Consider the following 24604-nt stretch of genomic DNA (forward strand, 5'->3'; position numbering starts at 1 on the left):
TGAGTGTTTTATAGTGCTAGTTGATGAGGCTGCTGATGATGAACAGGTGTGTGATTAGTTTTCCGGAGAGAGTGAGTGCAGGTGTACCAAAGAGGATCCTGGGTAATGTAGTGCAGAGACAGACGGTGAACGTGACAGTATTAGTCATACAGTACAATAAGGTTTCATTTGCATTAGCTTAAATAAAGAACGAAGAATACTTACACCATACATTAATCTTAATTGGTCATGACACTTTAATTCCGTGCACGGAAGATTCATAATATTTTTGCAAAGATGAATGGAAAAATATTCCCAAGTTAAGATGTTCCAAGCTGATAGACTCATATCAAAAAAGACTGGGTGCTGTAATAAAAATAATAAAAAAGGTCTGATATGATTTTTACATCACAAAAACATTTATTAACCATTGTTGTTACAGTAAACTAAAACTGAAAAATTAAAGGTATTATAATAAAAGCTACTTCAAAATATGAATAAATACTACAATGGTATAAAAATAATACCAAATTAACTTACATTTTATGGACCTTAATTAGAATGCTTTCGTTTACCCAAAGTCTTCAAAATGGAGCCAAACAACATGATATAGACAATAAAATATTAAACTATTGGCTAGATCGGGGGGGGGGGGGGGGGGGGGGGGGGGGAAGAAACACACACAGACAAAATATGTTTTACATTTTATTAAGAGGGAGTTGCCTGTAGCACATTAGCACATTCACAAAGACTTTGTAAAAAGTCTTGTATTTGTACGAAGAACTAATGTCCCAATTGCTACAAACCAAGTGGGCTATACTCAATGAAAGCCGCTGATGCCAAAACGGCATTAGCGGATTCACTTCTGGCTAGATCTAAAGGTCCTTTAATTCGGACAGTTTTGTATGAGATAATTTCTCAATACAGCTACTATAAGTTACCCAATGTTGTGTAACTTTTGTTTAACAGCACTGCAACAGTGCCACAGTTAGTAAGATATTTGATCCACCGGATTACTACCAGGCCAGTCTATATAATCAGAGGGCCTGTGAACCCTACACTCATAAAAATAAAGGTTATAAAACGGGGTTTCGCAGTCATGCCACAGAGGAACCATTTTTGGCTCCCTAAAGAACCTTGAACAGTTGTTAAAAGAACCATTTTTTCTAGAACATTTTAATAATCTAAAGAACCTTTTTCCACAAAGAACCTTTTGTGCAATGGAAAGTTGGAAAGTTTTGTCCCATGGAATAAAGAACCTTTATTTTTAAGAGTGTATCCTAGTGGACATGTAACAATAACAAATACATCTGGCCTTAAATGGGCATTGGCCTTCCATTTATAGCAATGTAAAAAAGCAATGTAAAACATTTTCATAAATACTGTACATATGCCCGTCCAGTTTGTATTTCAAACAAATGCTTGACTGCTGTAACTACAGAGAGTATACATGCAGAAACAATCAGTCCAGCTTAAAAGTTTTTGGAGTCATGTGTGTTGCTTGATGGCACAATGGCGATGGAAGATTTTTGTAATCACAGAAATAACTGGCTCACATTTTTCCACCTCTGTACCAGCAGCTCTTTAACCATCAGGTCATCACCTCTCCATGAACATTTCATTCTTTTCCCCATCGTTTCTTCAGTGTTGCACAAACAGACACAAACGCTGAGGTTTTCTGAAGAAAAGTGATGGTCCTACACATAACAGCAGGATTGTTGCGAGGAAATCATACGTGTCAGGTTTGCCACGAAGATGTCACAACAGAAGATGTGTGTTTGCTTCAGTGATACAGTACATATCAGCAAATTTAGCAAATATATGCAGGCTTATATCAGCAAATACACTTTTTTGTGGATCCAGCCTACTATGAGTCAAAGACTGCAAGCAATCTATCCTTGGCAACAGACGCTTACTCCAGAATGTACATCAACTTCTCCATCATCATCGCTGTTATCCTCTTCATCACTCCCCTCGGATATCTGTTAATGGAGGACAGGCATTGTCACTAAATATATACAGTATATATATATATATATATATATATATATATATATATATATATATATATATATATATATATATATTTTTTTTTTTTTTTTTTTTTTTTCAATTTTAATGAGTAATCAAAATATAATGAGAAAGCATCTGCTATAATATTATTGTAGATACATATACATTCTATGTATATATTCTTAGTTAAATATACATTTTCTTTTTGTGCGTGCCACCTTTAACTCACAGTTCATGCTATTGTTTTGTGCGCACTGTTTGTAAGAGGAAGTGCCTTATCTCAGGTTTCAGGTGGAGTGCTCTATAGAACATTAATTTATGTACACATAGTTTCTTCCACATAGTCTGTGCGTTTGCTATAGTCATCAATTTGCATTTTTTCAACTTATTTTTTAAAGAATACTTATATTTTTATTATACTTACATTTATTCTAATAAAATTGTACTTATATTGCATACAGTAGTCAACATTTGAAGTGGATTAAAACCTTTCATCAAAGTTATACATGAATTTTGAACAAAACCCATTCTTGCCTTTAGGACAACTATGATTAACTTCTTTAATCCACTTCAAATGTTGACTGCTGTCTGTGTGTGTGTGTGTGTGTGTGTGTGTGTGTGTGTGTGTTCTGCTCCACCTTAAACCTAAGATAGGGGGCAATTCTTCTGATGAACACATTCTCTACAGATGTGCACACAAAACAACAGCCTGAACTGTGGATGCACAAACATATACTTATATATGTATATCTACCATAATATTTTAGCAGATGCTATCTCATTATATTTTAATTACTCATTAAAATTAAATTCTAAGTCCCGATATATAGTGCCATTTGCCGGTCATACCTACAAGACCTGTTTTTAAAGCCTACTTTATCTGCAGTGACACTTCGCTGCATTCCATTGCTGAAAATTACGGAAGTTAGGTTCACAAATAAATGATTTAGATAACGTGATGTTATTTACTGCAAAAACTAAAAAAACAAAACAAAAAAAAAAACACAAAAACCTTGTAAAAGTAAACTAAGTCTGATTCGATTTTGGAAAAGTTACTGTAACAATGTTAACATCGCTTAAAAATTCTAATTTCTACCTTACAATGTTAAACAGAGCATATCATTTCATAAAGCATGTATTTGGCTGTTTTCACATAATTTAATATGGACCCGACCCACACAAAACTTGCATACTTACTGATGAATGTTGATTTGCAATAATAACAACATTGTTTATCATATGCTTCTAAGTTTATTGAAATAAATCGTTCAAAAAAGCTTACCATGCTGATGATTTTTTTTTGAAGTTTTGGAGCATTGCAGCCTTATTTAAGGAGAAGTGGATCTTCATCCATTATTTATACTCTTCCTACAGAAACTGTTCACACCTCCTCAAAGAACTCACAAGCATATGGTGACCTGCAGCAGCCAATTAGATTTTAGATGTTTTCACAGAAAAGAAAGTGCAAGTAAATATTTGTTTAGAGGGAGTTTCTGAATCCACGTCTTCCTATCTGCATGCACCTGCTACAGTTGTATTGGAAAACAGAAGTACAATGTAAAATCATGTATGTACACAATAATTGCATTGTATCAAGTGATTCATTTAAATGTTACAGTTAAAGACACTTAATATAAAATTATAATAAGCAAAGATAGTCTAATAAAAGAGTGATTGACAGTGGCATATATGGTCGTGTTTTAATCATGTTTTGCTTCCTGCTTGTGGAGGGTTATGGCAGTTCTATTTCTGGAAAGCTGTTGATTGCATTGTGGTAGATTTTTTTTTCTTCTTTCGCACCTGACTTAAATTTACCTGGGGCGTTTCCAATCGACACCCAAGCGTCTACAGTCGACACTTAATAATCTTTATACTCTAGCATTGCGTCTACAGTCGACAACTGGCTTCGAGTCGGACGACGTCTCGTCCCTTTTCCTATGACACGATCAAAGCGTCTAAGCTTCACTCACTAACTTGCTGCACAGCATTAACAGACTCCAGACAACGCCTTCGAATATGCTTTAATCACGGCCGGAGGATCTCAGACCAATTTCAGAGAGAATCCCACCAGCAAAAAAAGTACAACAGTTTTTATAGAATAGGAGCATGGCAAAGGTGACATGATTCATTGCATAATTTTCCTACAATGTGATTGGTTCTTATTCAGCAAACCCTTGCTAGGTAGAAGCTTTGTCTAAGTCATGAGTTTATATATTTAAACATCTGTCTAGTCACTTCCCCTTTTGTTATATTTGGACATGATTCACTAACACACACCCTGACTGAGTTTTTTTCCCCCAAAGGGTTTGGAAACATATAGGATTCAAAAGCATATGTTATTTAAAAATAAATAAATAAATAAATCCATCACAACATCAATACTTTATATAATATACACACTGTTTATATTGATGTACTGTTTCACCATTGATTTCATTTTCGAATGTTCTTTAATTGCAATATCTAAAAATAACAATGCTATGGTTAGTTGCTACAAATTGATCAAACATTGGCCAAAAAACAACAGTACAATATGAAGTTGTTGCGAATTTTACTATTTTTATTTATTGTTACATTTTGTTCCGGGGCAAAATTGGCAAAATTGTTGCCAAATTCTTACATTTGTTTTATGAGCTGGGCCCCGGACCAGCTGAACCAAGCAATGCAGAAAGGTTCACTTAAGGTTCATTTTTAGCATTACATGCAATGGTACTGGTTTCTTTTTCATAGACTTGAGGCTTCATCCAAGATGTCAGGCTTCGTAAAATTACGGTGCTGGCCTCTGCGCATCTGTACACCAACGTAAAACAGAGGTAGAGAGTTTCCCCTCTGATTAGTGGTGGGCCAGATGATCCTGCCCCTGGCAGCAGGAGATGAGATCCGCCTTCATGATGCTACAACAAACAATAAAACCATTCAGATACAGGAACTGCAGATGTTGTCAAATACAAATTGTATGACAATTAACAATAATGCATTTAAATAAATCATTAAATGTAACATTGCAAGGTGTTGTTTATGTTTAGTTCACTAATGTCTTTTAAAGTAGCTCAAAAAAAGTTTGAAATATCTGGTATACTCACACATTAGTGCGACGAGATCACTCAAGGTTTCATGGCGTCTCCCACAGAGGAACCACCATAAACCTGTTAAGAGGATTCAGATTCCAGGTTACACAGCGACAACCCACCAAAATAAAATTTGCATTACAAAATCCTTTGATGATAGAAAACACTTTAGGAAAACTTTTAGGGAATACATTATTCTAAATAATAATCATAATAAGTAATAATAATAATTGTTAGAATGATCTCTTACCCTGCTAATCCGTCAGCAGGAGGCTCTCATGAAGTGTCATCAATGCGTCTCTGTAATTTATACTAGTACACTGTTCCCGCCCTCAACTGATCTGAGAACTGCTGTTTCCCTGGTTTTCATAGGTTTTGATTTCTCAGTAAGTTTCTGTTCTTCTGTCTGCCCATCCTCAGGAAATGATTTCAACAGCTCTCTCCCTCACATGATTTCTAACAAAATGAAGAATTTTCGATACTAAGGTTCAATTTGTTAACATAGCATGAACTAATAAGGAATGAAGAATACTTTTTCATCATTTATTAATGTTAACTGATTGCAAATCAAACGTTTTCTCTGTGAATGTACTGTGAAATAACATGAATGCACAACAGAGATTACTAAATGCTGTAAATATATTAAGCTACTCTGTCAGTTCATGTTAGGTAATGCATTAAATAATGCCAGCTAGCAAATGAGACTATATTGTAAAGTGTTTCTGTAGTTGCTTTATGCTATTTTAGGATTTCTTTCTCTGTTTGAGATCAGCAGGGTTTTTGTGGTGTCAGGTTTTGTTTACACCTTTGGCCACAGAATACGCAGGTTACTTTCATATCTGCTCTGGATTATGAGCAGAAGGGGTTATAAAGATAATGTTCATAAATGTGGATGATAAAATGTCATTGACATCTGCATGTTTAAAACTCAGATTAAATGAAGGTAGACCAAAAAAATGGAACAATGGAAGTTAATGGGGTCCAAATGTTGTATGAATCCCCCCGAATTTTAATATTTTTATGTTCGAAACACTAAGATTAATGGTTTCTCGTGCACACACTAAAGTCTGTATATATATTTTTTTTTTTTTCAAAGGTCCTTTTAGAGGCTCTGTAATACCATGCTAAGAATATTGTGAGAAGAAACCAAAAACGCTTATAACCTGCATTTTTGTATAATGAAAAAGTGCACCTTGAATTAATTCAGTCATGTTTGACAATCACTAAGCTGATATGAAAACAGACTTCTTGTATGATACATTTATTTTCATTCAATTCTTAATTTTCTTTTATAGAAAACTAAATAGGAGCCATAGTCTGGAAATGCAAATATTTTTCCATACTCAGCTTTCTTTTTTCCATACTTTTCCAGACCTTAAAATTACTCAAATCAAATTCCATACTTTTCCAAACTGCGTATAAGCTACTCAAATAAAATAAAACACAGATATTCATTTTAGTTCAACAGGTTTTTCCATTTTTATTTTTATTTTTTTATTTTTTTTGGGAAAAAGTTGCAGTCAGCCTTTATACAAAACATGGTTGGTTTTATTGCAGGTCATCCCCATAACCTGTAACCAAGCAACAGACAACCAGAAGCCGACCAAAGAAAAACATTTTTAGGGGATTGTTTTTGTCTTTGTCTTCGGTTTGTCTTTGGTTTGTCTTTTGGTTTTGTCTTTGGTTGCTTCTAGTGTACTGGTGCTTCGCCAGCAGGTCATGGGTCTGGTGCTGCCCACTCCAGGTCCACTGGACCCCAGCCAGGCATCCAATGTTGCCAGAGAATGCACTAGAACAGGGCAGTGGACCCGAGTGCCGAATCCCTTGGCAGATTCTCCTCCTCTCCTCCTCTCCTCCTTAAAATCAAAACATGAAATGACAACATTATTATATCTAAAACTTCCATCTGATCTCAGTAAAAAAAAAGAAAGAAGAATTTAAAGTGAAATATACTTACAAAAATTAAACGCAAGCAAAAGAGATCCTTCGGCAGCGTGACGTCTTGACTTGTATGCAGTCATCTGGTGGCAGCTAAAATTGAAAGGAGACGGAGAAATAACATTAATACCATTGATTATTAACTAAATCCAAATATATATATATATATATATATATATATATATATATATATATATATATATATATATATATATATATAATCAGCTTGATAAGTCTGTGCATGTAATCACAAATAATCAAGAATTTGTCAGTCAACCAGGAAGTGTTTTCCTTTTATTTCTCCCCCATTCAGTTTCGGTTTTCTTCAGACAATAAAAAATGTAGGTCTCTAGATCTCTTAGACAGAACTTTTTCAATGGATTGTGATTTAATTTGACAAACGGGTGGAGATTTTATTCATTATATTCCTCAAGGACAACGCCCTTACTATTTAATATGTAAAGAGGTCACAGAAAAAAGATAAATGATTAAAACATTATGCAATTATTACTGCTGCAAGTTTTAAAAAGCAAAAAATAGACATGATCACTCACCAGACTGCAACTAGATCACAGCATACAAGTAAAGTCATTCCGCTCCATCTCAGACAACAGTCTGCAGGATAGAAAAGACTGATCTCTGCTTCCTCTCGCTTAAATAACCTACAGCATTTCCTGTATAAACACCTCCCTCTCCTTACCAGGCTCAGTTTCTTAGTAAATAGAAAGCAACACCAGTGACTTGTCTTAAGACATTTTTATTTTTTTCTTGTTATATTGTTTATAACTTAATGAGGAGGAGGAGGGTAGTGAATGACAACCCGGGTCACTAAAGACCTGAGGTATGCGTTTAAGGGTTAAAAAAAGGTTACACTTTATTTTAGTACTGAGTAATAATTACTATCAACTACTTAATGTTAGGAATATGGTGTGGTTTATGGTTAGTTGCATGTAATTATGCACAATTTATAGTAATTACTATGGAACTACATGTAATAGTAACAAGGACACAGTAAAATAAAGTGTTACCAAAAGATTTATAGGAAGCTTTGTCTGTTGGTTCCCTAACCAACCGAAACCAAGCCCACAGAAACCAAACAGGGGATCCTTTACCACAACATGATTCATTTTGAAATATTTCTGAGGTGATTGCATAAGACTTCACTTTAGTAGTTATTTTTGTTTTTTGCACACAAAAAGTATTCTCGTCGCTTCATAACATTAAGGTTGAACCACTAGTCACATGGACTAGGCTATTTTAACGATGCATTTACTACCTTTCTGGGCCTTGAAAGTGGTTATTACATTGCAGTCTATAAAACAATCAAACAACAAAACAAGGTCAGCAAAATGGGACTGGAGATGGAGTTTTTTTTATATATGGAGTTATACATTATGTAATCGACAATGTAACTGAAGCTTTTATTACATTTATCTATGTACAGTTCACTGATGTATCTTAAAGGGTTAGCCTAGTTCACCCAAAAATGAAAATTAGTAAAGACAGAAAGTTAGTAAAGACAATGTTTAAAATAGTGACTACAGTGGCTCAACCATAAGTTTATCAAGCGACGAGAACACTTTTGCGCAAAAACAAACAAAAATAACGACTTTATTCAACTATTCATTTTCTTCTGTGTGGGCTTCTGAGTGAGTTCACGTAGTGTAACAGCGCAGCGCTTCTGGGTTGTATGTCAGAACGTAGGCTCACCACTGGCCGACGCTGGTCATGTGTGTGATGCTGGCCAATAGTGAGCCTACGTTCTGGCGTACAACCCAGAAGCGCTGCGCTGTTACACTACGTGAACTCACTCAGAGGTGAACTGTAGCAGCAGTTTCTAAGGCGTCCTCCAGAGGAATCACCACAGACCTGTAAAACTAATTCACGGACGTCTGAGTTTATTCCCAAACCTAACAAAATTGACCAAGCTCAAAAAATAAACAATTCAACACCCTCCTACCTGTGACGTGTGCAGATGTTGCCCTGGAAAGTCCTAGAATCATCTCCACACCCAAATCTAATCATGACTGATAAGAGACAAACGCACGCTAGGGGGCAGTTACTGTGGCTGTGGTAGTTTTAGTTTACAACGGTGGCAATAAGTTTCTATTCCGCTCTTTGTTTTGGTTTCAGTATGTTTCTCATTGCATGCACTAAAGATACTCGAGTTATTTTTATGACTTTTATTTACCCTTTTTTGAAAATCCTTTCAAAAGAGTTCCAGTTCAAGGAAAAAATATTTCAATACAGAGACGACATGACTCATGTAACTACTGTATAGTAATTAGAAAGATTTATTTCTCTCTCTCTCTCTACTGCAAATACATACTGATAGATGTAATCTATAAAATAAACCAAAATATTGTAAATGCACACAAAGTGCTATTTATATTAACTTTTTAGTGTTCTTTATCAATATATCCTTTTCAAATATTTTAGTTACAGTTTAGTGAGTTGGCTGAAGATGTTAATTCCAGGTGCCATCTGCTGGATTGATGCATTAATGCAACTTAGATGAAATACAACTGAGAAATTTACAGATTTGTGTTGTTGAGAAAATTACTATCAACATTAAAAGACTTTTGGATGTTTATACATAAATGATTTTGCTCCCAAAAAGTGTGACACCTGAATTTAAAGTCTGCATTTAAAGAGCAAAATAGATTTATAACATTCAACACAGTATGTTCACGATTATGTTTTATTCTAAAACAATATCATACATATAATACACAAACAAATTTGTCATGATAATAGGGTAAAATAGATTTTATCTGTTACACCTCAGTTCAGGAAAGCATACCATTTCAACCAGACAAGGAATTCATCAATACATTAAATTTGCATTTCGGAGTCAGATTCAGACACAAATAATGATAAGCTCAAGAAACACGCCTGAGCAAAACATTTCACATGGCATGACAAATGTAACCCTGTCAATTTTGCCCCAATAAAGTCCTGAAATGACCTTTAATGCAAACACTTAAAACTAGAGTAAAGTGCAATATCTAGTTCGCCACTAGGTGGCAGTGCACAAAGAAACGTTCTTCTTCTGCTTTTTTCTGCCATTTGCCTTGCCTTACAAAAGCCTGGAAAAACGGGAGCCAGAGTAAATATTAAGATTGAAATTGATTGAAAACGAAATATATCCTCGAGGTTAAACTACATTGAAAATTAGACAACACTTGTTGTAAAACAAAGTTATCTCGGTGAGTGAAAACTATCATTTTATGTTGATTAGCTTGAAGCTAAAATGGTGAAATGACTAAAAAGTTTACATTTCAACATTACAGTGGATTACAGTGGATAAAAAAAACAAAAACCAGTCTGGCTATCTACAATAGCAGTGGATGTTACCCCACAGGTATATTTTGTTGTATATTCTAATTTTTGTACAATGAAAAAAATGCATTTTGAAAGGAAATAATTTTGTTTGAGTCAAGTATGTCAATTTTGAGTTACTATGCTATGCTGTACTTTTGTTTGTCCAATTCCATTTTACTGATTTTAATTTTAAGTTGTATTATTGAACATATGGACTTAAATGATGAAAAGATGGAAAAAGGACATTTAGTTGAACATTAGTTAATTTTCTGCACATTTTTGTGTAGACTGGTTTTTTTTTTGAGGCTTCTTCTGGTCCCGGATCCCTGGTGTTCTTTCCACTGAAGTTGGATTCCTCTCTGTTCGCCCTGGTGCCTGGTTCCCTGGTCCACTGCCTCAACTAACAGCGCTGCAACGGTGCCATTGGGTGGTTTGATATGGACGCTAACGCTAAGTATTGAAGGGGTGGCTGGACAGTTAAAATATTTTGAGTGCACTCAAGGGTAACAATTTTTTCCTTTGAAAGATTTTTTTCCTTTTGTTTTGTTTCATGAGATCTCAAAGTTGTGGCCGATTTGTTAACATCAATGACACTAATGCTGTGTGAACTGAACTAAATATTGAATTTTGAATGAGAAAATAAGAAAAATAATTTGAATAAGAACTACATTTAAACTTTATTCTATTGTCCTGTGCTTCCTTTGGAGTGGAATCTATGTGTCCTTTGACCATATGATTAGTATATAACCAGCCTCCTCATCGAATCTAGATTTAGATAACTCCTACAATAGATTCTTAACCTGCCTATAAGCAGAACTACCACCGTAGGGTTACAGTCGTGGCGAGCCAGCCAGGAGGTTGGTACAGTGTATAAAATAGACTCCACCCCAAAGCTGAAGTACACTAAGATCGCATTTACTACAAAATGGATCTTTGCAATCAGTTTAATGTGCATGGGCCTAGTTGTCTATATGTCACAGGCATAGACGAAGCCTATTCTGATGATGACATTACAGAGTTCTTTAAAGTTAACGGGGACATTAAGAAAGTAGTCAGAGTTCCCAATGACCCAGAACAACCCAGAGGCCGTGCACTTATTGAATACACAGCAGAGCGAACAATATCCAGACTCGACCCAGTACAACTAGGTAGCCTGCCCAGTCCCAATGATCTAGCAGTTACCTGGTGTGTCAAGACAGTCCGTGAGCTATGCCAAGAAGAACTAGGACGAGAACTCGCTCAGAAATGTTTAGCTGAATTGAGCTCTCTTGCTGAAATTAGTAAAGCTGGCTTTTGGGAAGCACTTCAAAGTGAACTGCAGAGTGCCCAGCCCCAGACAGAACTTGCCCCTCCGCAAAGCCCAGATACTCAGCTACAGCCCTCTGAAAATCCTGTTGCTGTCTCCACAAATGGTAGCAGTGCAGATGGTGATATGCAAACCAACAATGATATTGCTAATCCATTTGATGCAGTCACCCGAAACATCCCAACTACTGCTACAAGGAATCCATTTCTTGATGAAGGCACAGTTAACCCACCTCATGTCCAAAAAGTTATTGTTGAACATTTCATTCGCAGTGACTCCACACCGTCTAGCTACAGTCAAAGCAGGATCCGTACATTCTCGGGGCGGCTGCCAAAACCAAATGGAGAAGTTGATTATGATTCCTGGCGTACTCAGGTAGACCTACTTCTTAAGGACGTGTCTGTCTCTGATTCACAGAAAGTAAGGAGAATATTGGAGAGTCTCCTCAGCCCAGCAGCGGACATTGTTAAGCCGCTTGGGACGGATGCAACCCCCCAAGCTTACCTCACCCAGCTCGAGTCAGCATTTGGAGTGGTTGAAGATGGAGAGGAGCTATTTGCTACCTTCCTGGGCTCTAACCAAAACTCAGGTGAAAAACCCTCTGTCTATTTGGGCCGTCTCCAGACTCTCCTCACCAAAGCCGTAACCAGAGGGGGAGTTTCAGCTGCAGAGTCTGACAAGTACTTACTCCGGCAGTTCTGTAGGGGATGCTGGGACCAGAGTCTGATCATTGGCCTGCAGCTCGAACACAGGAAACCCAATCCCCCCTCATTCCCAGAATTGTTGTTGCTTTTGAGAACGGAGGAGGATAGGAGAGCAGCAAAGATGGATCGCATGAAAAAGCACCTTGGAAGTACGAAAGCTGCTGTACATGTTCATTCAGTTATGAGCATGCCAGTATTCGAACCTGAAGCTGCCCCCACTGCAACAAAGAGACACGAGACAGATTCTAAACTAGAAAAGGAAGTTGCAGAGTTGAGGATACAGGTTGCAAAGCTAATACAGCAAGGAAAGAAAGGAGAAAGGCATGAGGGAGTGCAGAGCCGTCCAGCCCAAAGTGAACTGCCTGCTAAGACTGAATGTTTACTCGCGCAAGCTTCCAATAGAGACTCAAACCCCCATTCTCCGACACCACCTAAGCCCTGGTTCTGTTTTAAATGTGGGGGTGATGGCCACATCGCTGCAAAGTGCACTTTTGAACCCAATCCAGGCCTCGTCCGGAAAAAGAATGCAGAGCTCAAAGAAAAACGAAGCAAATTCTGGGCCAAGCAGGGAGCCAACAAAGCATCTTTAAACTTCTAGAGGCTCCTGCCTTGGGGCGACCAGGAGCTGAGGACAAAGAATGTCCCATAGCAATGACTCACAATGAGTGCTCTTCTGAACGTAGTAGTTCTTCTGGCTGCAAATTGCCGCCTGGACTTGTGGGACCTCGTTGCACTTCGAACATCTCTGTTGGAGACATGAAATGTGATGCCATTCTCGACACTGGATCCCAAGTAACAACAATTTCAGAGACTTTTCATTCTAGATACATGTCAGACTTACCTGTTCAGTCGATACACAATCTTCTCGAGGTCGAAGGGGCTGGAGGTCAAGCAGTGCCTTACCTGGGGTACGTGGAAGTCCACTTAACCTTCCCTGAGAATGTTACTGGAACAGAAGAGCAAATGTCTGTTTTAGCACTCATTGTCCCTGAGAACCAGTTCAATAGCAAGGTTCCTGTCTTAATTGGCACAAATGTCTTGCTTGAGTTATACCAACGTGGAATAAGCTATGACAAATCCAAGTTTCTCAGAAGATCAGACAGTTTTGCAGTACTACTCCAACATGTGGCCCGAGTACGCGAAAGTGAAGCTAAAGCTTGCCTAGTGAAATTGCACGGAGAAAAGCCCATTACTATTCCGGCAAGACACAAAATGTATCTTTTTGGAGATGTTAGAGTCGGAAAAGCCAATTCCAATATGACATTTGTCGTTGAACCCCCCGAATCTTCCTTCCTGCCAGGTGGGTTGTTCATTCAGTGTGCACTAATAAACATAAACACAAGAGCTTCAAACAAGATCCCTGTAGTCCTCAGCAACACCACAGATCACACTGTCACCCTACCTCCAAAGTGTGTTATTGGTGAAGTGTCTGCAGTTCAAAGTGTAATGCCCATGACCTCCTCTGCACAAGTCGATTCACAAACATCAAATGGCAAACATTCATTCAATCTGGATGACTCCCCAATGCCAGAGGAGTGGAAGGCACGCATTCGAGATAAACTGAACTCCATCCCTGAGGTTTTTGCGCTTGATGAGCTGTCATTTGGCCATACCATCGCTGTGAAACATACCATCCGTCTGCAGGACGAGACGCCCTTCAAAGAAAGATCCAGGCCGATACACCCCAGCGATCGAGAAGCTGTCAGACAACACCTTAGAGAGCTTCTGGATGCTGGTATAATAAGGGAATCCGAGAGTCCCTTTGCATCCCCAGTGGTTGTCGTGAAAAAGAAAAACGGAAAGATCAGACTATGCATCGACTATAGGAAGCTTAACAGCCGCACTATTAAGGATGCTTATGCTCTTCCTAACATCGAGGAGACGTTTTCTGCCCTGAGTGGAGCAAGGTGGTTCTCTGTGATGGATCTAAAGTCTGGATATTACCAGGTGGAAATGGTGGAAGAAGATAAACACAAAACTGCGTTCACATGTCCATTAGGTTTCTACGAATTCAATCGTATGCCGCAAGGTGTCACCAACGCACCTAGCACCTTTCAACGCCTTATGGAAAAGTGTGTTGGTGACCTACATCTGAACGAGGTTTTGGTGTTCTTAGACGACGTCATTGTCTTCTCCCAGACTCTAGAAGAGCACGAGGCAAGGCTCCTGAAGGTGCTTAATCGTCTCAAAAGCTATGGACTAAAACTATCCCCAGAGAAGTGTCAGTTTTTCAAGTCCTCCGTGAAATACCTGGGCCATATTGTTGACGCTCAAGGAGTTCACACAGACCCAGATAAAGTGTCAGCTCTGAAAGATTGGCCCCGCCCTGGAAACAGAGAAGAATTGAAACGCTTCCTCGGATTTTCAGGGTATTACAGAAGATTCGTGGAGGGCTACTCAAAAATCGCCAGGCCTCTCAACGCTCTCACCGCTGGGTACTATCCACCTAAAAAGAGGGGTAAAGTTTATAAAACCCTGAGACCCAACACTGGTATAAGCCCCAGAGCACCCTTTGGCTCAGAGTGGACGCCTGAGTGTGAGTCCTCTTTCAGAACACTGGTTGAAAAGTTGACATCGGCCCCTGTACTCGCTTTCGCAAATCCCAAGCTCCCGTATGTGTTACATACAGATGCTTGCTGTGAGGGGTTAGGAGCAGCTCTTTATCAAGCTCAAGATGGAAAGCTTAGAGTAATAGCCTATGCCAGCAGAGGCTTATCCAAGAGCGAGAAGAACTATCCTACTCACAAACTAGAATTTCTAGCGTTAAAGTGGGCAGTTTGTGAGAAATTCTGTGATTACCTGTATGGTACAGATTTTTCAGTCCTAACAGATAACAACCCGCTTACCTATGTCCTTTCATCCGCAAAGCTCGACGCAGCCGGACACCGCTGGCTAGCGGCCCTCTCAACCTTTAGATTCAACATCAAATATCGAGCTGGACGTGCTAATGGTGATGCGGACGGACTGTCAAGGAGACCTCAAGCAGCTCCTCAAGAGGATCATGAGTACCTGCAGGAAAAAGAACGGATCAACTCAATGACAAAACGCCTTATAGAGGGGGAGATTCCATCTGACGCAGTCTCAGCTGTATGTCAACGCCATTCAGTAACCATGCACTTACCTGTCCTTGCTGAGTCCCTTGTTGTTGACGCCTCCTCCTTACCTGATCTATTCACTGGTACTGGACAAGACACTGTACCTGGCATGACAAAAGAAAACTGGCATGAAGCACAAAGAAACGATCCATCAATTGGGAAAGTCATCACCTTGGTCAAAAAAAGACAAAAGCCCCACTTCAAATCTGTAAAAGCTGAGTCACCTGAAGTCAAGTTGCTCCTTCGGGAGTGGGATAAGTTTGAGCTCATTGATGATGTCCTTTACAGGAAATGTTTTGACAGAGGAAACAAAATTCATCAGCTCGTCTTACCTGAGGAATTCAGAGAAAGAGCTCTCAAAGGTTTTCATGATGAGGTTGGTCACCTAGGGCCAGAGCGTGTGTTCAATCTCGCTCGTGCCAGATGTTATTGGCCTAAAATGAAAGAATCAGTTGAGAAGAAGTGTCACACATGCGAACGTTGTTTCAGAAGAAAAACTCCGCCACAAAGAGCAGCACCCATGGTGAATATTAAAACAACTTACCCGCTAGAGCTTGTTTGCATGGACTACTTGTCCCTTGAACCCGACAACCGTGACACCAGAAACATACTAGTCATCACTGACCATTTCACCCGCTTCGCAGTAGCTGTGCCAACAAAAGACCAAAAGGCCAGAACTGTTGCTAAAGCTCTCTGGGAAAACTTCCTGGTCTACTATGGGTTCCCTAGTCGCCTTCATAGTGATCAGGGACGTGACTTTGAATCCCACACAATCAAGGAGCTGTGTTCACTGATAGGGGCTGAGAAAGTGCGCACCACCCCATACCATCCTCAGGGGAATCCTGTGGAGCGCTTTAACAGGACCCTTATCAGCATGCTCGGTACCCTTGACGAGAAAGACAAACATCACTGGCGAGACTTTGTGAGGCCTGTTGTACATGCGTACAACTGCACCAGGAATGATGCAACAGGTTACTCACCGTATGAGCTGATGTTCGGCAGGCAGCCGACTCTGCCAGTTGACCTCATTCTTGGCCTGAAACCTCTAACTGAGACTAATACAACTCACTCAGAATATGTCCAAAACTTGCGCAAGAGACTCAAAGAAAGCTATGCACTGGCTGCAGAGAACTCCAAAAAGTCTGGAGAAAGAAATAAGCACAGATTTGATGCCAAGGTGAAAACTGCTGAATTAGAAGAAGGGGACCGTGTCTTGGTGAAGAATGTCAACGTCCGTGGCAAACACAAGTTAGCCGATAAATGGGAAAGGCCCATCCATATCGTTGTGAAACGGATTGACGGTGGTCCTGTGTATGTAGTCAAGCCAGAAACAGGAAATGGCCCTCAGCGTACACTTCACAGGGACTTACTTTTACCATGTGGATTTCTGCCAGTTGAGACTACTCCTAATTCAGTGCCACACCAAAGCAAACAAACTCAAATGCGCCTGAGGAATAGACAAGACCAAGAGATGGAATGCGAATATTCGGACAGAGAAGAAGAGGATGATGGCTACTATGTGAATGAACCTCCACAGTTCACCACATGGGGACCCTATGTGCAAGAGTTCGAAGTTATCCCCGTCAGTGGCTTTCAGTCTTCTCTGAACCCCATGGCTCCTGAGTTCAAATCGCCAGAACCCCAACCAATTCCTGATCACTCAGTTGCACCTCTTGACACAAATACAGCTGTCCATCAGTCCCCAACCCAAAGTGACCATGTCATCATAGACATTCCAGAAGATGAAATATTGCAAAGCACAGTGGTCACAGATCCGACACCAGCTCACGACACGGACAATGCTCAGAACAGGTTCCCTGTAACTACTAAAAGGCACTCAGAAGTTATTTGTGGGGAAGAACAAGGTGAGCCCAGACGTTCACACAGAGAAAGACATCCCCCACCCAAGTTCACCTATGAAGAGCTAGGGAAACCCCTAATCCTTGCCCTTAGTCAGTTTTTTGGGAAACTCCAAGACATTATTCCTGACCATCAGATACCTTGTCAGGTTTAACACACATGCAGGGACTCATGTGGTTTAGAGGGGGAGGGTGTAACCCTGTCAATTTTGCCCCAATAAAGTCCTGAAATGACCTTTAATGCAAACACTTAAAACTAGAGTAAAGTGCAATATCTAGTTCGCCACTAGGTGGCAGTGCACAAAGAAACGTTCTTCTTCTGCTTTTTTCTGCCATTTGCCTTGCCTTACAAAAGCCTGGAAAAACGGGAGCCAGAGTAAATATTAAGATTGAAATTGATTGAAAACGAAATATATCCTCGAGGTTAAACTACATTGAAAATTAGACAACACTTGTTGTAAAACAAAGTTATCTCGGTGAGTGAAAACTATCATTTTATGTTGATTAGCTTGAAGCTAAAATGGTGAAATGACTAAAAAGTTTACATTTCAACATTACAGTGGATTACAGTGGATAAAAAAAACAAAAACCAGTCTGGCTATCTACAATAGCAGTGGATGTTACCCCACAGGTATATTTTGTTGTATATTCTAATTTTTGTACAATGAAAAAAATGCATTTTGAAAGGAAATAATTTTGTTTGAGTCAAGTATGTCAATTTTGAGTTACTATGCTATGCTGTACTTTTGTTTGTCCAATTCCATTTTACTGATTTTAATTTTAAGTTGTATTATTGAACATATGGACTTAAATGATGAAAAGATGGAAAAAGGACATTTAGTTGAACATTAGTTAATTTTCTGCACATTTTTGTGTAGACTGGTTTTTTTTTTGAGGCTTCTTCTGGTCCCGGATCCCTGGTGTTCTTTCCACTGAAGTTGGATTCCTCTCTGTTCGCCCTGGTGCCTGGTTCCCTGGTCCACTGCCTCAACTAACAGCGCTGCAACGGTGCCATTGGGTGGTTTGATATGGACGCTAACGCTAAGTATTGAAGGGGTGGCTGGACAGTTAAAATATTTTGAGTGCACTCAAGGGTAACAATTTTTTCCTTTGAAAGATTTTTTTCCTTTTGTTTTGTTTCATGAGATCTCAAAGTTGTGGCCGATTTGTTAACATCAATGACACTAATGCTGTGTGAACTGAACTAAATATTGAATTTTGAATGAGAAAATAAGAAAAATAATTTGAATAAGAACTACATTTAAACTTTATTCTATTGTCCTGTGCTTCCTTTGGAGTGGAATCTATGTGTCCTTTGACCATATGATTAGTATATAACCAGCCTCCTCATCGAATCTAGATTTAGATAACTCCTACAATAGATTCTTAACCTGCCTATAAGCAGAACTACCACCGTAGGGTTACAACAAACATAAAACACATCAATCAATTTCAACTTTAAATTATAATGGAAAGAACTTCAGAGATGTTATCATTGCATCATTGTGGCTGAAGAACATAATGTTCCCTTTGACTCTGAGAGTAAAACCAGTCGCTCAAACATTTACCACAAACAACAATGGATTGTGGGGAGTAAACTAACCTAATAAAAGAAAGTTAACCTTTTCATGCCATGCATGCCATGTGCTGTTGATATGGGGAATTTCAACCAAGATTCAGAATGAAGTAAACTCATGCAGACAAGGATAATGTTCAGAAGGACCACAGGACTCCACGCCACTACAGTGGATAATGTGATTTAACAAATTTTACAACGTTGCATACCTATAAGGATTAATGGAACAGGCATGGCTTTGATTTGCCCAACGACTCCACATGTAAAGAGCAGTTCTGAAATATTACTGACCCCACAGATTCTTCAGGGAGCTCCTTAACAGAAATTCTCAGCTAGATGCTAAAACATGATGGTCAGATGTTAAGGACACTAAAGCAAAACCAATAACCCTGCTCACTGATCAGGGACTCCAGCGTTTTTGGTTTTGCATGAGGCCTTTCTGAAAAACTGAAAAGTCAAGAGTGAAGGAAGGTCCTTCAAAACATTTTTTCCTCTTGCAAAATAATAAACTAAACGTTGTTTTTGTTGGAATTACAACAAAAAAAGAAGAAGAAAAGAAATAGATAAACTTGCGCTACAAAATATTGTAAAAAAGAAAGGCTAAGACAGGCGCAGAGTGTTTGATGGTTTCTCCCCAGCTTCCAGTTCTGTCACACACTTAAAAATTCTAAGAGGAGTCTCTAGCCTTTCCATTGGTTCATACACCTCATCTCGCCTCTAGCAGACCCACTAGCGCTTGGAGAGCTCATTGGATAACCAGTCCAGTCCTTCGTAGAGTCCAGTGCCCTGTGTAGCGCAGGTCGCTTGAACGTACCACTGCAAGAAGCCCAGACAGAGGAAATCAGCCAAAATGTAAAAAATAAAAATGCCTATAAGTAGGTTGATGCAGCTTACTCTACTTAATCTTTTTAAATGTCATGTAAACACTTTATTCCGCGCCAGCCAAATCAGACTAACAGACCTAGATAATGTGATAGTAGCACCAGTTTTGTCCAGCATGTTCAATACTATGCACAAGTTAGTGGTCAGTAAGGTTTTTTTTGGAAAAAAATGCTTGGCAAGGATGAATTAAATTAATGGTTAAGATAGTTATGCTACAAAAGATGACCATTTCAAATATATTTTGTTCTTTTGAACTTTCTATTCATCATAGAATCCTGAAAAAAAATCCAGTGGTTTGCACAAAAACATTAAGCATCACCACTGTTAAATGTTTCTTGAGCAGCAAACTAGTATATTAGAATGATTTCTGAAGGATCATGTGACACTGAAGACTGGAGAAAATTTGCCATCACAGGCATAAATGATATGTTAAGTAAAATAAATAATATAATATTATATATATATATATATATATATATATGAACAGTTATTTATTTTTTTACAATATTACCTTTTTACTGTATTATCAAAATAAATGCAGCCTTGGTGTAGCCTGGCTAACGTCAGACCTCTTTCTCATTGAGACGTGGTCTGGGAACCACATGTTCATTTTCTCGTATTTGAGGCGTGGTTTACGAATGCCCAGAGCCGTTTATTGGGCGCTACGAATGTCTATCAAATGCGCCTGTACGTAGCTCATAGCCAATCGTTTCAATTATACCAGATGACGTATGTAGAGCGACAGAAATTCGACGAGGAAGAAGACGAAATAAACTTGAGTTCTAAACTACTTAGAACACTATCTAAGGCTGCATCGAAAGGTAACTTCGCGTCTGATGCCATGTTGGATCCATAGATATAAACAAACTGCTTCAGTGTGTCGCATAGACGTCGTCATCGTCTTGCTGCTCCCTCCCCGTTCTGTGATTGGTTCCCTTTTTGAGGGGAAAATCTGGTCCATGGTGTCCAGGCTGCCTAGCAGCGTGAATAAAACTGCGCTGCGTGCAAGGCAGCATGGGGAAACCCAGGCTAGCCTTGGTGAGCATAAGAGACTTTAAAAAACATTTATTTTAAAAATCTTACTGACCCCAAACTTTAGAACGTTGGTGTATACATGTTAATTAGATGTTATTTAGATTTTGTGCAGTTTAATAAAAGGTATGACTATGTCGAAACTAAAGAGTAAAGGAGCACACTGGTCTCATTAGTGTGCATGTGCGTACCGTTCTGCTGCGTAGACTCTGCAGCCCAAGTTTGTCTGTGAGTTCACTGACAGCCATGGCGTTGGGCAGATCCTGTTTGTTTGCAAAAACCAGCAGCACAGCGTCCCTCAGTTCATCTTCCTGCAACTGCAAATATGCACAGGAAAAGACACTGATGAGGCAACTTAACCACATTAAGCCAACAAAACACTTCCACAAATGTCCTGATTCGTTGCTGCCATTAGAGACACTCACAATTATATATGCTTACCATTTTAGAAAGCTCCTCTGCAGATTCTGCCACTCTCTCTCTGTCATTGCTGTCCACCACAAAGATCAGACCCTGAGGACAAAAGAACGAATGGAATAGGAGAAATGAGTTTATAAGAAACTATGTAAGTGTTTCTTATAGTATGTAAGTGTGCAGTGAATTAATATTTCATACAAATGCACATCAAGATCATACCTGTGTGTTCTGAAAATAGTGTCTCCAGAGAGGACGAATCTTATCCTGACCACCGACATCCCACACAGTGAAGCAGATGTTCTTGTATTCAACGGTCTCCACATTAAAACCTGCCCAATAGAAACACAGTGCTCAGAAATACACATCATACAATAATGGAACAGTTCTGCTTTTTAATGAAACACTGGCGGAACACTTTAGTGGTGCAAGACAGGACAATCAGGCAATCACAGAAACCACATGTATGACGGACAGCCAGTGGATGTTGACATATCATAAAGGGAGACAAAAGTAACACAAATTCATAACTTGTCCCCAGTGGATGATGGAACACTCATATGACTGTTACAATACAAGACAATGACCTCAATCTATCCATGAGAACTGCTCTGAGATCATAAAGATGAGCTAATGGTGTCACATGTTTACCAGTCCTGTCCTCTTACCTATGGTTGGAATGGTGGTCACTATTTCTCCAAGTTTCAGTTTGTACAATATTGTGGTTTTGCCGGCAGCATCCAGCCCCACTGTAAAACACCAAGAGTGCATGATGGGAATGAGGTTTTCAACAGCAGTCACATCACTTTAAAACTCTCAAAAGAGCTCATGTCATGTCCTTAAATGGCCAAGGATATAAACTACATTGTACTATTCTATTAAATATACTGGAATATAACATTTAACATGAACTAAACGATACTTCTCTTTATTGTGGGTTTTACACTATAATTAACAAGAGCATAACTGTAACTCTACTATGCTAGTATGGAAAGTTGGAAACCTATACTAAAAATTGTGTAAAAAAGTCAGCAAAATGTGCCAGGGGGTAATAATATATAGCTATATTTAAAGCTTTCTTATTGTAATACGGTCTATATTTAGAGCCTTTCTTTATTCAACAAAACCATAAAGTTGAGTTTTTATCATGTGAAATTTGGTCAAAAATGTGAAAGAACTAAATTAAAGCACTTATCATTATTTTTAGAATATTCAGTGAAGCAAAAAGTACTTTTTCCCCAAAAAAGTGAGAGGTCTTACTCTTGAGCACTGAATATTTTCATTAACAAATCACTGAATAGCACAACACAATACAACTGTATAAGTATAATGCCATAATAAACGTGAGGTGGTTTCATGATAGTTATGAGAAAAAGTAGTATACTCTACAATAACATAATTATACTAAGTCATACATTTCACAGTATAAGGCACGAAAAAAAGACACACTATACTACATTACACAATTAAATAATTTACACTTCACCCGAAGATAAATGATACTAAACGTAAACAGGCAGTGTAACAGCAGCTCATCCGTTCCTGCTCATGAATTGACAGTAACTTACATTGAAATTATTTATCACATCCAATTATTCAAATTTAAAGCTTGTGAGAGCATATCGCAGACTATTTAGCCTATATATAAATGCCCACTTGACTTAGCTATGTAGATACATTGTAAAGAAAACCAGGAGTCAGTTTTAGTTTTCTATTTCATCTGTTATTTTCTGGGGAATGACAGAATTGCGAAAGTTGGCTAACGCCGCTAGCTTAGCTAGCATGAGATTCAATACTCACCCATGAGAATTCTCATCTGTTTCTTTCCAAACAGCCTGCTAAAGATCGACGAGATGGTCAAACCCATGATGAAGGACACAAATCACCCAAAACTACGGGATTACTCCTAATGTCTAAAGTTTTTCGGTGTGATGCTCGTCTGGTGTCAAGAAACCTTGTCGACTCTGCGCTTGCGTAATGCCACGTCACGGCCGCCGTGGAAGATATGATGCCACGCCACTTCCGACAAGGAGTTTTTCATAATGACAGCTTTTAGAACAAAATAAACAGCTTATAATAATACAAAGAGAAAGAAGTACACATACTGTTCAAAAAATGAATAATAATAATAATAGTGCAATTATTATTATTATTTATTGATGTCATTATTACTGAGCAGTAATAATGACATCAATAAATAATAATAAAATATAATTTATATTAATTTATAATTAAATTAATACAAAATAATTATTATCATTATTTAACAGCATGTGTTCCTGTTTGTATTATTATACACTGTTTTTGGTTGTAATAAAAAAAAAAAGTCAAATTGTATGGAGGACCAAACCTGCAGAAATTAAAAATGAATAAATACATAAATAAATATGCAAAGACATGTAAAAAAAACAAAAATAGATGACTATTTATACTTTTATTTCCCTATTTATGTATAATTATATATTTTTCCACATTTATTATTTCATTTATTTATTTCCACTTTCATTTATGTATATATGTATTTATGTCTACATTTATTTATTTATACATTTATTTATTCATTTATTGCTCTGTATGCTAATGAGGGGGGCGTGTTTTACCTCAGACATAGCAATCGAGCTCAGAGCGGCAGTGCTGAAGCTTTGAGGCCACAGTGACACTTTGTGGTGTGACCAAAAAATATGCAAGAGGTTTGTGGATGTGACTTTACAGGTCATGCAGGAAATAAATGACTTAGAGATGGGCAATATGGCCAAAATCTTAAATCACGGTTCATGTCCTTTAATATCACCCTAACTGTATGTATAGGTTTACCATAGGCCTACTCTTTATTCCGGACATGGCTGTAAAACATCAGCTAGTCAGGATTTCTCAAATGTCTGGGCACACATGAACAGAATCCGCTGATAACAGACACTTTGACACAGAAGCGCGTCAAATTATCCACTATTAGGCTAACCACATTTTATGCCATGCATTGTAGATCCGTACGATCCGTACACAGAAGGAAACTGCATTTTTAATGTATCTTCCAAAGCCAATGTTGACAGCAACAGAAACAAACTTTTCCATAAAGAGGTGATATTTCCTGGGGCATTTTTAAAAACCTTATCAAATAAGTTCTTAATTTTAACTGATCAATTAAAATAAAGAGGATATATTCCGGAATAAAGAGTAGGTCTATGTATGGTAAACCTATACATACAGTTAGGGAGATATTAAAGGACGTAAACCGTGATGTAAGATTTTGGCCATATTGCCCGTCATTTATTTCCTGCGTGACCTGTAAAGTCACGTCCACAAACCTCTTGCATATTGTTTGGTCACACCAAGGTGTCACTGTGGCCTCAAAGCGTCAGCACTGCCACTCTGAGCTCGATTACTATGTCTGAGGTAAAACACGCCCCACTCATT

At 38.4% G+C, this 24604-nt stretch overlaps 1 protein-coding gene and 1 long non-coding RNA gene across 3 annotated transcripts in view; both read right to left on the bottom strand.

Moving 5' to 3' along the window:
- Nucleotides 1-6834: 6834 nt before the first annotated feature.
- Nucleotides 6835-24604, bottom strand: part of LOC307159833 — a 272209-nt gene continuing 254439 nt past the window's right edge. Inside the window, exons 1-3 of one of the 2 annotated variants that reach the window (XR_013821454.1) lie at nucleotides 7553-7667; nucleotides 7018-7091; nucleotides 6835-6908 (exon numbers count right to left, since the gene is read on the bottom strand). This is a non-coding gene — a long non-coding RNA (uncharacterized lncRNA). Of the gene's footprint in view, nucleotides 6909-7017; nucleotides 7092-7552; nucleotides 7668-24604 lie in introns of those variants that run through there. The other variant, XR_013821453.1, reaches the window with a different exon arrangement.
- LOC307159830 (ADP-ribosylation factor 4) lies at nucleotides 19028-23194 on the bottom strand. The gene is made up of 6 exons (XM_079873472.1): nucleotides 22991-23194; nucleotides 21859-21939; nucleotides 21413-21522; nucleotides 21218-21289; nucleotides 20968-21093; nucleotides 19028-19678 (listed from the first exon to the last, which is right to left on the bottom strand). Exons 1-6 carry the CDS (start codon nucleotides 23055-23057, stop codon nucleotides 19592-19594), a joined length of 543 nt encoding a protein of 180 aa, XP_079729598.1. The 5' UTR covers nucleotides 23058-23194; the 3' UTR covers nucleotides 19028-19591.

The sequence above is a fragment of the Squalius cephalus genome, assembly GCF_949319135.1.
Source record: "Squalius cephalus genome assembly, chromosome: 6".
Taxonomy (NCBI): Eukaryota; Metazoa; Chordata; class Actinopteri; order Cypriniformes; family Leuciscidae; genus Squalius; species Squalius cephalus.

Bases quoted from the DNA above. Each gene is read 5' to 3' on its own strand.
- LOC307159830 (XM_079873472.1), bottom strand. From the start codon at position 23,057: ATGGGTTTGACCATCTCGTCGATCTTTAGCAGGCTGTTTGGAAAGAAA. The intron at 21,094-21,217 runs GTAAGCATATAT...GCATATTTGCAG, and splicing joins CAGAGGAGCTTTCTAAAATG to TTGCAGGAAGATGAACTGAG. The intron at 19,679-20,967 runs GTACGCACATGC...GGCTTCTTGCAG, and splicing joins AGAGTCTACGCAGCAGAACG to TGGTACGTTCAAGCGACCTG.